At 45.3% G+C, this 14439-nt stretch overlaps 1 protein-coding gene across 10 annotated transcripts in view; it reads right to left on the bottom strand.

Moving 5' to 3' along the window:
- Positions 1-14439, bottom strand: part of LOC137521286 (CMP-N-acetylneuraminate-beta-galactosamide-alpha-2,3-sialyltransferase 4-like) — a 696719-nt gene that overhangs the window by 65114 nt on the left and 617166 nt on the right. For 9 of the 10 annotated variants that reach the window (XM_068240323.1, XM_068240331.1, XM_068240324.1 and 6 more), the window contains one exon: positions 9309-9375. In XM_068240323.1, the coding sequence (XP_068096424.1) occupies positions 9309-9375 (67 nt within the window). Of the gene's footprint in view, positions 1-9308; positions 9376-11165; positions 11271-14439 lie in introns of all 10 variants that reach the window. The other variant, XM_068240332.1, reaches the window with a different exon arrangement.

Genomic DNA, 14439 nt, shown 5'->3' with positions numbered 1-14439 from the left:
GTAGCAGGCAACACTGAGCACACTGAGTAATGTGTTTGCAGCAATTTACCCAGTGGTAAGTGATACTTTGAGAAAAGGAAATGCCAAGAAAACACAGGTCTGAAAGTCCTGGCCACAGCAATTAAGAAGGAAAGGGGCAGGGGGGAAATACTGGGCTGCAGAAAGGGGAGTGAATAACTGCAGCCCTTGGGGGCCTGGAGGCGTTATTGGCTGCAATTAAGGGACAGGAGGGGTTAATAGCTGTTAAACTTTCTGCAGTGCAGTCACTAACCCCTCCTGAGCCCCAAGTGCAGCCATTAACTTATCTGGGTAGACTTATACTTGAGTCAATAAAAAATTCCAGCTTAAGAGGGTCAAATGCTGGAGTTGACTAAAACATGAGATTGACTTGTATTTGAACAAATACGGTAATGTATCTTTGTGCCTGATGACTGAAGTGGTTATCAGCCAGAAAAACCACAATAAAGGTGTATTATTATGTAAAACCTATTGGTGTTAGTGAAGAGAGGATGAAGTGAACAGAGCACCTTAGAAAAAACACAGAGACAATGGGAGCCCAATAGCACAAAATGTCACCTAAATTAGGAAAAATGAATGAGAGAGAAATATATTCGCAAAGGTGGGTTGCAGGAAGAGGCAACCAATCACATGAAGCAGATAGAAAACTCTGAATTGTCTCTACTCGGCAGGGGCATAATTATACATCACTGCCTTCCCCCCCCCCCCCCCCCAAAAAAAAAGAAATTGGAAAGGCAGGCCAGGCAGAATTTTTAAAAAAATCCATAATTACACTATACGATAAAGAGGCGCTTATCGTGACCTAGAGACTGTACTGTGTACTCCTATCTGTTTATGACCCGTGGAAGCGGGAATATACTCGTGAAACGCGTTGCACTGTTTTGTTTGGAGTATATTAATAAACCTGTTGTTATAAAACCCTGACAGTACCCTGTCTGCTTCGGGGAGGTGAGTCCATTACCACCTCCTGAGGAATTTTAAGCTTTTTATCACCTTTTATCCTGCTGGCGCCTCTGTTCACTTTTACATTACTAACAGTATAGGTAGCCAGGTATAGGTTCCCACAGTATAGGTAACCACATATAGGTGCTCCAGTATAGGTGGCCCTAGTATAGGTAGCCAGGCATACGTACCCCCAGTACAGGTCAGCCAGCTATAGGTGCCCCAGTATAGGTAGCCAGGCATAGGTGCCCCAAGTACAAGTAGCCAGGCATGTGTGTCCCCAGTATAGGTAGCCAGGCGTAGGTGGCCCCAGTACAGATAGCTAGGCATAGGTGCGGCCCCCTTCATATATACAAACATCAAGCAATAGGCTATAGTGTTAGCAAAGAATACATATTTTTAATATTCCAACAATTGACCAACTCCAAGTGAGAAATACATTATAATAATATCTAATTGCGCACCAAAAAAACAAGTTCAATGCAGATGACTTCATATGCCGGCCTAGGCAATCAATAAGTTTGGTAAAACATAATGAAATTAGGGAAATTTTTTCTCTGGCCAGAGATATAAGCTGCAAGCCCACATCATTCATCCGCGCATACATGCACTAAAGTGTACTGTGTTGTGCTTATCCCCCTTGGGATAAGCAATGAGCAATTGCAGTGTTCTTTATCCACCTGACTAAATAATCGATTCTGCAATAATATGCAGATATTTAACCAGTTTCGCAGTTGGCCCACAATAGTGGGGCGATCTCACCCAGCCTCAGTTATGTCTACTCCAGCTCAGACTTCTCGCGGTGTAGTCCGTCTTAATGGGAACCTTAACTCAAAAAAAAAAAAAAACACTCAGCTTGCACGCTGAGTGAGGGGCTGGAGTATACAGCGTCCGCTGCGGCATTAAAGGGAGCCTTAACTCAAAAAAAAGACATCCTGTGCCCTCGCAGTCACTCATGGCTCCTTCGGTCCCCAGATGCCAGCTAGTTTTGTTTTTGCCGACTGGGAGTTGGCTGGCCGCCATGTGTACCTTTTTACGCATTCCCGCTGGTGCAGGAAGCTATTGCGGACTTCAACAAGTACATTGTTACGCGTTACAGGTTGTTAATGTCCGCGATAGCTTCCTGCACCAGTGGTAATGCGTAAAAAGGTACGCATGGCGGCCGGCCGACTCCCAGTCGGCAAAAACGAAACTAGCTAGCAGCTGGGGACCGGAGGAGCCATGAGTGACAGCGAGGGCACAGGATGGCTGCAGCGGGCTGGTAGATGCCCCAGGTAAGTGAAACTCATGTTTTTGTTTTTTTTGAGTTAAGGTTCCCTTTAACACCACAGCGGACGCTGTATACTCCAGCTCCACACTCAGCATGCAAGCTCTACTCCCCCTACCCCACGGGGAGAGCGAGCGGGGTCACGCAGCCACTCCAGTGACAGAATGCCGCCCCACATGCTGCTGGCTTAAGCTCCGCCCACCTACGCATTTCGAACCACCCACTGGTTCTTCGTCAGGGTGTGACTAAGCCTACCAGGCTTTACCATCTAGGGCCCCCCTGCGCCTGCATCCCTTGCAGGGACTACTGTTACATCCCTGCCACTCGGGTATTCCATATGTAGCTGGATGGAAATTGGTCGCACTCTTGAAAAAGATAATTGGTACCAAGAGTGGCAAGGCCACTATAGTCCAATAATCCCCCACTTGGAGAGGGAGGTAATACTGACAACAACAAGGTTGAAGAGGAGCCCAAAATGAGATAAAATCACATTAAAGCCAAAAATAACATATACAGCGGTGCTGCAAGCTATCCTCCTTTAATACCAGCACCTTTTTTAATACTAGTGTTCCATCATATATTGCTAAACCCCCCTACCTGTTGGTATTGTTTTTTTAGCATGCACAACAGTCACTGTTTTTATTTTTGTGACATACTGGTTTTAGGGCTGTGATGTTGCTGTTGAGTATTCCTGCACAACCAGCCGAGTAGTCTAAAATTGTATCTTTGGCCTGGTGCAAACCAAAACCCGCTAGCAGATCCGCAAAATGCTAGCAGATTTTGAAACGCTTTTTCTTATTTTTCTGTAGCGTTTCAGCTAGCTTTTTGCGGTTTTGTGTAGCGGTTTTGGTGTAGTAGATTTCATATATTGTTACAGTAAAGCTGTTACTGAACAGCTTCTGTAACAAAAACGCCGGCAAACCCGCTCTGAACAGGCGTTTTTCAGAGCGGTTTGCGTTTTTCCTATACTTAACATTGAGGCAGAAACGCATCCGAAATCCAAAAAATGCCTCACCCCGGGAGGATTCGTTTCTGCAAAACGCCTCCCACTCTGGTGTGCACCACCCCATTGAGATACATTGACCAAGCGGATCCGCAGCCGCAAGCGGCTGCAGAAACGCTGAAAAAGCCGCTCGGTGTGCACCAGCCCTTTGTTTTAATTCTGCTGTTGATATTGCTATTAATGTACTAATGTGGTTTGGAGTGTAAAGGTTTTTTGAGTTGAACCTTGTTGATGCTCTACTTTTACTGCATTTTATGTTCATTAAACTTTCCAGTGCCCTTTGAACACAAACATTCCTAGTTATTTTGGCAACCTTAAATGTTTTTTTATGATTTTTATGGCATGATTGTACCATTATATTATTTTATTCCTCCATGGCAATCTTGTTAGCGCATGTAAGATAACGTACAGTGGGATGCAAAAGTTTGGGCAACCTTGTTAATCGTCATGATTTTCCTGTGTAAATCGTTGGTTGTTACAATAAAAATTGTTAAATGTATCATATAGGAGAAACACAAAGTGATATTTGAGAAGTGAAATGACCCCTCTCACCCACGCAGCCACTACTTCAAGCTCCTCCAGTTGGGCCGTCGCTACAGGACTATACCATCCAAAACCACCAGGCGGAAGAACACCTTCTTCCCCCAAGCTGTTCGGTCACTGAACTCCAACCTCCCCCTGCCTGGCCTGCATTTCAAATTGCTGGGTCGGTCAGCCGGTCCCCGCCGCTGCCTGCCTTGGGCCTTGGTTATTATCCGAAAATGGACTCGGGGCCTTTACCAGCATCTCTATTCTTTATTATTACCAGACTGTATTTGCACAGCAGTGCAATGGCCGATACGATCTGTCTACTGTATTTCAAATTGTATGTGTTGTGCGTATGTCTTATACTCTGCCTATGCCATGTGAACCACAAATAATTCTGATTATAGCTCTTGCTGTACTTGGCGAAATAAAACTGATTCTGATTCTGAAATGAAGTGTATTGGATTCACAGAAAGTGTGCAATAATTGTTTAAACAAAATTGTGCATAAATTTGGGCACTACAAAAAAGAAATCAAATCAATATTAAGTAAATCCTCCTTTTGCAAAAATTAAAGCCTTTTAATGCTTCCTGTAGGTTCCAATGAGAGTCTGGATTCTGGATAAAGGTATTTTAGACCATTCCTCTTTACAAAACATCTCTAGTTCATTCACGTTTGATGGCTTCTGAGCATGGACAGCTTTCTTTAACTCACACCACAGATTTTCAATTATATTCAGGTCTGGGGACTGAGATGGCCATTCCAGAATGTTGTACTTGTTCCACTGCATGAATGGCTTAGTGGATTTTGAGCAGTGTTTAGGGTCCTTGTCTTGTTGAAAGATCCAGCCCTGGTGCAGCTTCTGCTTTGCCACTGATACCTGGACATTGGTCTGCAGAATCTGCTGATACTGAGTGGAATCCACGCGTCCCTCAACTTTGACAAGATTCCCAGTCCCTGCAGTGGCCACACAGCCCCACAGCATGATGGAACCATCACCATATTTTACTGTAGGTAGCAAGTGTTTTTCTTGGAATGCTGTGTTCTTTTTCCTCCATGCATAATGCCCCTTGTTATGTCCAAATAACTAAAATTTTAGTTTCATCAGTCCACAGCATCTTATTCTAAAATGCTTGTCCAAATGTGCTTTAGCATACCTCAAGCGGCTCTGTTTGTTCTGTGAGCGGAGAAAAGGCTTCCTCTGCATCACTCTCGCATAAAGCATCTCCTTGTGTAAAATGCACCGAATGGTTGAACGATGCACAGTGACTCCATCTGCAAAAGACAACAAAAACTTCCCGTCTTGCGAAAAACCGGCACTGCCGGCCAGCCGGTTCCCAGTGTCCTGCAGACACACCACTTCTGCACGTACAGGACCAAAATAATAAAGAAGGACACGGCACTCAGTAGCTGTGAAGCAACAAGCTGTATTGGAGTCACAAGATACACAGTGACTCCATCTGCAGCAAGATGATGTTGAAGGTCTTTGGTGCTGGTCTGTGGGTTGACTCTGACTGTTCTCAACATTCGTCACTTCTGTCTATCCGAGATTTTTCTTGGTCTGCCACTTCGAGCCTTAACTTGAACTGAGCCTGTGGTCTTCCATTTCCTCAATATGTTCCTAACTTTGGAAACCGACAACTGAAATCTCTGAGACAGCTTTCTGTATCTTGTCCCTAAACCATGATGGTGAACAATCTTTGTCTTCAGGTCATTTGAGAGTTGTTTTGAGACCCCCATGTTGCTACTAAGAGAAAATTAAAAGAGGAGGGAAACTTACAATTGACCCCCTTAAATACTCTTTCTCATTATTGGATTCACCTGTGTATGTAGGTCAGGGGTCACTGAGCTTACCAAGCCGATTTAAGTTCCAATAATTAGTTCTAAAGGTTTTGGAATCAATAAAATGGCAACAGTGCCCAAATGTATGCACCTGCCTAATTTTATTGAAACAATTATTGCACACGTTCTGTAAATACAATAAACTTCATTTCACTTCTCAAATATCACTATGTGTCCCCCCTATATGATATACAGTATTTAACTAACATTTTCTATCATAACAACCAACGATTAATACAGGAAAATCATGACGATTAACAATGTTGCCCAAACTTTCGCATCCCACTGCATATATAAATCACTATGAACATTTTATATCTCTTTATGTACGTGTATTTATATGTTATATGCGCTTGTTCTAACTTTGAGCCAATGAGATTATTATGTATGTGTTTATATAAATATATACAAAATGAGGCTCAGTAGTGTGTGGCCTCAACGTGCCTGTATGTCCTCCCTACAAAGCCTGGGCATGCTCCTGATGAGGTTGGGATGGTCTCTTAAGGGATCTCCTCCCAGACCTGGAGTAAAGCAACCACCAACTCCTGGCCAGTCTGTTGTGCAACATGACATTGGTGAATGAAGCGAGACTTGATGTCCCAGATATGCTCAATAGGATTCAGGTCTGGGAAACGGGCAGGACAGTCCATAGCATCAATACCTTCGTCTTGCAGTAACTGCTGACACACTCCAGACAAATGAGGTCTAGCATTGTCTTGCGTTAGGAGGAACCCAGGGCTAACTGCACCAGCATTTGGTCTCACAAGGGGTCTGAGGATCTTATCTCTGTACCTAATGGCAGTTAGGCTACCTCTGGCGAGCACGTGGAGGGCTGTGAGGCCCCCCAAAGAAATGCCACCCCACACCATAACTGACCCACTGTCAAACCGGTTATGCTGGAGGATGTTGCAGGCAGCAGAACGTTCTCCATGGCGTTTCCAGACTCTATCACATCCGTCATATGTACTCAGTGTGAGCCTGCTTTTATCTGTGAAGAGCACCGGGCGCCAGTGGCGAATTTGCCAATCTTAGTGTTCTCTGGCAAGCACAATCCTCACCTGTGAATTTCGGACCCTCATACCACCTTCATGAAGTCTGTTTCTGACCATTTGAGTAGACACATGCACATTTGTGGCCCACTGGAGGTCATTTTACCGGGCTCTGGCAGTGCTCCTCCTATTCCTCCTTGCACAAACATCCAATCCACTCTACTAGCGCTCAGTGTTAAAATTGCAGCAATAGTTGCATGCCTCTTCAATCACATATACACCTTAAATAAAAACAATTAAGAAAAAACGCATCATGGTGCAGACTGTGTATAACACTTTAAATATTTGCTTGTGTATAACCAAAGCATACACCCAGGTTTTCCAAAAGGTGTGATAAATCGTCACCAGGGTTTTCGGGGTCACGCCCCCCTCAATTCCCTGCTCACCAGAGTGTTTCTTGTGTAATAGCAGATCAATTGCTGTTGTTCCCTTTGAGCAAGATCCAGTATCACCTCAGAATACAAAAGACTTATCATGTGTAGATCAATCTTTTTAATAAAATACTTGCTAAAACCTATATGCGTACATTATACATTCTTTGTAAGCGGCATATTATATAGTCACCGTCTCATTCAGAAGCGCTCCCGGCCCCGGCTGCATACCTACTTCCTTCCTGGTTTGAGTTCAACACGTCTCTCTAAGCTCCGCCCTACTGGATTCGTCAGCACTGCTGACTCATCAGGGGCTGGAGAGCATGCGCTAAACCTCAGATTAAATGACATAGACGTTAATGCGTCTAGTGTAAGGACTCTCCCCTCCCTCTCTCCCTCTGATTGGTGATCCCTTCTATCTGTCTATCGAGCCCGGCCCGGAACATTTCCTCCTTGCACAAAGACAGAGGTAATGGTCCTGCTGCTGGATTGTTGCCCTCTCATGGCCTCCTCCATGTCTCCTGATGTACAGTATTGGCCTGTCTCCCGGTAGCGCCTCCATGCTCTGGACACTACTCTGACAGACAAAACAAATTTTCTCTGCCATCCTGAATGATCTGCACTACCTGAGCCACTTGTGTGGGTTGTAGATTCCGTCTCATGCTACCACTAGAGTAAAAGCACCGGCAGCGTTCAAAAGTGACCAAAACTTTAGCCAGAAAGCATAGGAACTAAGAAGTGGTCTGTGGTCACCACCTGCAGAACCACTCCTTTATTGGGGATGTCTTGCTAATTGCCTATAATTTCCACCTGTTGTCTATTCCATTTGCACAACAGCATTTAAAATCGATTGCCAATCAGCATTGCTACCTAAGTGGACAGTTTGCTTTCACAGAAGTGTGATCTCGTATTTTTCGGATGTATCGTCCAATCAGGCGGGGGCGCCGCCCCAGGTGGCTCTGTAGTCCCGCCTTCGAGACCATCAGCTCCTATTAAGAAAGAAGCTAGGAGCAGTCAGGTCATGATTGGCAGTCTGGGGCAGCACCACCCTACCTGATTTTGGCCCACAAAACAGCGCAACTCCTTCCTATTGATCACGGCATGGCTGCAAGTATGTATATACACCAGACATGGGGACAGAGAGCAGGGGGATAGAGGAAGGGGGACAAAGGACATAGAGAGAGACATCATAGGACAGGAGGCCACATGTGATGGAGGACACCAGGGTACACGCAGGGACACAGGGGTACACCAATGGACACGGGGGATGACCGTGGACACAGGGGGACGACAGTGGACACAGGGGGGAAGTGGAAACAAAAAGACACCAGAGGACGCAGGGGGACATCAGAGGACACAGGGGGAGGACAGTGGAAACAAAGGGACACCAGAGGATGGGGACACAGAGAGACAGAGGAGGACACAGAGGGACATAATAATTGGGGGACACTGGAGGACAGAGGTATGGAGGACACACATGATGGAGGAGACTGGGGGACACTAGTGGACACTGAGGGACACAAGTGGACACAGATAGAAACAGGGGGACACCAGAGGACAAAGTGGACACCAGAGGACACAGGGGGATGGCAGTGGACACGGGGACAGTGGACACAGAAAGACAGAGGGGAATACCAAAGGACACAGGGACACCAGAGGACACAGGGACGACAGTGGACACAGGGGGACAGTGGACAGAGAGAGACACAGGGGGACACCAGAGGATACAGGGGGACACCAGAGGACACAGTCGGATGGCAGTGGACACAGAAAGACACGGGGGAATACCAAAGGACACAGGGACACCAGAGGACACAGGGACGACAGTGGACACAGCGAGACAGTGCACAGAGAGACACACAGGGGGACACCAGAGGATACAGGGGGACACCAGAGGACACAGGGGGTTGACAATGGACACAGGGTGACAGTGGACACGGGGACAGTGGACACAGAAAGATACACCAGAGGACAGAGGGGGACGACAGTGAATACAGGGGGACAACTGTGGACACTGCCAGTGCTAATAAAACCTTTATATTATTATATTTGTGTAATTCAGGAGGTAAGCCAGATACTTTTTTTTTATTTTATTTTTGTTTTAATGTAATTTTATTTCATTTTGGGTGCCTCTTCACCCTTGTTATGGGTGTTAGTAGTCAAGAGGATATAAAAAGAACATGGAGATTCTTACTCCACTCCGGATAGAAAACCAAAATAGGTCAGTTTAGGGCGAGATATAATTACAGAACAAATTTTATAAAACTTATCAGGTTTACTGGCCCACTTACCTTGTTTACTGTTCATTTTGGTCTTCGGAAAACCACTACTGCCCTGGCAGATTTCATTGTTGGCAATCTTCAAAAGACAAGAAAATAAAAAAGTTACTTAATTACTTGTAAACGATTACAATATGGAGAGATTTTACAGAATGTACAGTACCTAGTATTCATAAACACGATCTTCTAAGATACACTAAGAATATTTCCCCACAGACAGGAAGAAACACCTTGAGCTGATAATATGGGCCTCAATAAATTAACTGCATTGTCTACAGATAATTTTCCAGGTAGGTTCTAAATTGAAAGAAACATTAGATCTGGCCATCTAAGGGATTATGTCAAGGGTCCCAGACTTGTAACTGTTTGCAGTGTAGACTGTTATATGTTATTTAGCACAATAGGTATTGAATTGTTTATGACACTTTCCTAAATCTGAACTAATTATCTCATGCTAAATTTGAACTTACAATATTATCTTCTTATTATTATCTCCTCAAGTCAGGTTAAAGTGAACCTGAGGTGAAAACAAACTGATGAGACAAACTTGTTTCTATCCTCCTACTCCTAAAGATGACTTTTTTTTTTAGATATATTACACTTTCATTTTATGTGTAAAAACGTCAAGTAATAGTAGAATTAAAGTAGATTGAATGTTTCATTGTCTCTGCACAATGTCTTTCAAGCATCGCAGAGCAACATATATGAACTATTGACCTTTTTCTATCTATCCTGTGGACTTATAAGTTGTTCACTGGCTTGCAAGAATTTTATGGCGATTATTCTGACAAAGTCCGGACTATAGAGAAAGTTAGTTGTAGTTTCTGTTAATATTTATCTCTTTCACGCAGAAAAGGAAGAGAAGGAACACAACCACACACACAGTTATTTGCACGCTTGGCATTGTACTGCATGTTTATCTCATCACGTCACAGGTCACCTCGGGTACACTTTAAGTACAACAAAGGTAAAATACCCCAATTCGTTTAATAATGGGTACTGTTCAGCTCATTGTCAGTTATAATGTTAACACTAACAAAAAAGATGCAGAAATCTAAGCAAAAGAGGCGCAGGCAAAAATGGGCATGAAACAGCAGTAAAATATCAGTAATTTTACCAGTATTCTACTATCCGCTATCACCCTCTGTAACCTAACTCTCACTTGAACCTTCCCCAACCTATGCCTAACGCTAACCTTCCCCCACCTTCTCTTATCCCCACCCCACCTACTCCTAGCAACACCCCACCTACTCCTAACTCTTATCACCCGCCACCAACTCCTAAGGAGAGCCCAAAGTTGTCTCACAAAAAAAAAGTAGGCTACCTGTTCCAGTGGGCTGAGCAGACCAGGTAGCCTTAAGAACTGCTGCTCCCTTGGGCCGCAATGGCCAACTTTCACTTTCGTGACCTATAGGTCACGGAGCTGCACGGAGAAACTGTGCGTCTATCACAGCATGCAAGGAAGCAAGGAAGCGACAGGGGGGCGGGGCCAGGAAGATAGAGCTGCCCAATGGCCGCTCTGGAAACCCTGCAGGAATGCCCCTGGCTGGCGTTTTGAACAGGGAATCCCTCTCCCTGTACACCAGGAAAGAAGACGGCACACAGAAGGCTATTTCAAGTAATCTGTATTGAGTGCATACAGTTACAGAGTGTCAGGACACGACATGTTTCGGGCCACGCCCTTCCTCAGGTTTGCCCCTCCCAGCACACATGACACCCTTATACCCCACCCACAGGAAGTCACCTGTATCAGGTGACCAAATTGAAATTTCTAATAAACAATCAATCACATATTACAAAATAGACCTAAACAAACAAGGGAACTACACCATAAGGTGTCTACCCCAGATAATCCCGAGGATAGCCTACCCCCTTATTTTAAAGTCCATACATCTTAAATCTTGTTCTTCACAAAGTCCATCAATTTAGAATATGATCCTGTATGAGTAACAGAGAGCAGCCAACATTCTGTACCTAAAAAGAGAGGACAGTCAGAGGAAACATTTCAAGCTCAGGCACTCATTTAAACCGTTGGGGTCAACACAGTTAAACCTCCTGATCCATTTAGCCTCACATTGGAGTAATTTCTTTTTTCTGTCTCCCCCTCTTGAGAACACCGGAACATCATCAACAACAAACCACCGCAGCTGAGCCGCGGTGTGCTGTTTTTTCAGGAAGTGACGTGAGACAGATGTCTCATATTCCTTTTTACCTGCTGCAAAATTAGATATATCCCTTTTGTGTTCCTGAATTCTTTTCTTTACCTCCCGCTCCGTCTTTCCTATGTAGGCATACCCACAGGGACACTTGAGCCCATACACAACGTATGTGCTCAAGCAGGTGTACCTGTCCCTAATGGGTATCCTCTCGCCGGTCGACGGATGGGAGATAAATGGACCTTTCAAAATTGCGTTGCAGCAATTGCAGCCAAGACAGGGAACAGTTCCCCTCCTCTGTGGAGGAACCCCCCTCCCTGGACGTGGCTGTATATCAGTTTTACTGACCCAACTGCGTATGGTTCTCCCCCTCCGGTAGGCAAACACCGGCGGATCCCCGAACAGTCTCCCAAACTCCGGATCCTGTCCGAGGATCGGCCAGTATCTCCACACCACAGAACGGATCCGCCCCGACAAAAAACCAAAGTCACAAACAAAGGGGATTCTACTAGAACCCTGTTTCACTTTTGGCAACATAAGGCTACTCCTGTCTACAGCCCGTACTTCCTCACTGACTTGTCGAAGGACACCCTCATCATAACCCTTCTCTGTCATTTTTTTAATGAGTCTCTCAGCTGCCTCATCGTAGTCCCCGATTCTCGAGGAGATCCGACGCGCCCTAAGGAATTGTCCTTTAGGGATACCTTTTTTCACCGTCGCTGCGTGAAAACTATCGGTGCGCAATAAATTATTGCGCTCCGTAGGTTTCTGAAAAAGTTAGTGGTGTACCTGCAGAAGTTGGCACCGGCTTCCAGGTCTAGAGTCACAGACCTGGTCTAGGTGTGAGTCTAGTGTGATTTTATATACAATCCCTCTCCCTGTGTTTACTTCCGAGATAGCGACAAATGTTGCTAATTTTGGGGGGCTATAGTGCGGTCGTGGGGGGCAGAGAGCGGAAGGGTGGAGACACAGAGGCATGTCATGAGGCAGAGAACATGCCTCTGTGTCCCAACTGCCCACCTCGGGTTCCCTTTAAAGAACCACTATCACAAAAATTGTAAAATTTAAAATACATGTGAACACATGCAAATAAGAAATACATTTCTTCCAGAGTAAAATGATCCATTAATTACTTTTCTCCTATGTTGCTGTCACTTACTGTAAGTAGTAGAAATCTGACAGATCCGACAGGTTTTGGGCTAGTTCATCTCTTCATGGGGGAGTCTGAGCATGGCCTGTATTCTCTATAAAGACACTCCCTGAAAAGGATTTATAAAAAGATGCTGGGCAGCCTCCCTGCTAGCTGCACAATTTTTTTTGACAGTTTGACAGAGCAACTGCCATTCACTAAGTGCTTTTGAAAATAAAAAAACCCAGAGAATCCCCCATGAGGAGATGGGCTAGTCCAAAACCTGTCAGTTCTGTCAGATGGTAAAGGGGGAAGAGGCGCCCAGAGCAAATAAAATACGTTAAAAACAAATAAAATGAAAAAAGTGAGGTGGCTTACCTCAATGAAGACAAATTCACGTATTAATAGAATTTTATTGCACTGGCAACGCGTTTCGTGGGTGCATACCCACTTCCTCAGGCCAAATAGCAGTGCCTAATAGCAGGGGCGTAGCAATAGGGGTTGCAGAGGTTGCGACCGCATCGGGGCCCTTGGGCCAGAGGGGCCCCGAAGGGCCCTCCCTCAACTACAGTATTGGCTCTCTATTGGTCCTGTGCTCATAAAAATCACTTCTATAGATACTTTGAATAGTGGTAATCATTAAGAAAATTTTCCCCATCCCCTTCTTGCATCTCTGACACTGTAGTTGCCATTGGCAGGTTTTGGTGCGCCGTATCAATAGTTATGTATAGAGTGCTTGGGGGGCCCCATGGTAAAACTTGCATCGGGGCCCACAGCTCCTTAGCTACGCCACTGCCTAATAGTGCTTGTAGCCACAATAGAGGTGCCTTATTTGTGGCTACAAGCACTATTAGGCACTGCTATTTGGCCTGAGGAAGTGGGTATGCACCCACGAAACGCTTTGCCAGTGCAATAAAATTCTATTAATACGTGAATTTGTCTTCATTGAGGTAAGCCACCTCACTTTTTTCATTTTATTTGTTTTTAACGTATTTTATTTGCTTTGGGCGCCTCTTCCCCCTTTACCTTGTGCCTTCACCCTCCTTTTGGAGGGGGATCAACCCTCTTTGACCAGTTTAGGTCATTTGAGGTTTGCTTTTTATCAAGAGTGCGACCATCACCAGCTCTGTCTGGTCACCCGAGTGGAGTCGGGGTTATTCATCTCCACCTGCTTCTAGTGGTCGGTTGCCCTTCTGCAACCCACCTTTGTGAGTATAATACATTCGCATATTTTACATGCTTCTGGTACTGTGACATACGGCACCATTTGGGCTCCTGTTGTCTCTGTGTTTTCTTCCTGCAGGGTGCAATTTTTATTATCCCTACTTTTTGTCAGTTCTGTCAGATATTTACTGTACGTGACAGCAACATAGGAGAAAAGTAATATATGGCTTATTTTACTCTGGAAGAAATGTACTACTTATTAGCCGGGGTCGAGTCCTGTGTGAACGCGGGTGGACGAAGTCCACTTACTTTTATTGGAGAGTGGACGTCGTCCACCCTAGCATATATGGAGGGGAGCAGCGCAGTGGAGAGGAGCATTGTGCAGAGCAGTGGGGAAGGGCGGACATCTCCCCCCCCCTTCCCTCACCTTGGGGCTCCTCCTTCTGGCTCTCTTCTCCAAAACATTTGCAGTGGCGGTGGCTGGCAGCGGGCATCAGTGGGCTGGACTTACCTCCTCCTGCTCCGGCGAGTTGAGTACACCAATACACCTAGCTACATATACTGGGGACACCTATACACCTGGCTACATATACTGGGGACACCTATACACCTGGCTACATATACTGGGCACATGTACCCCTGGCTATACTGGGGACACCTATACACCTGGCTATATATACTGGGGGCACCTACA

This window comes from Hyperolius riggenbachi, chromosome 6 (genome assembly GCF_040937935.1).
Source record: "Hyperolius riggenbachi isolate aHypRig1 chromosome 6, aHypRig1.pri, whole genome shotgun sequence".
Classification (NCBI taxonomy): Eukaryota; Metazoa; Chordata; class Amphibia; order Anura; family Hyperoliidae; genus Hyperolius; species Hyperolius riggenbachi.
The sequence above is the reverse complement of the archived record's forward strand: the minus strand, read 5'-3'. Positions and strand labels throughout refer to the sequence as shown.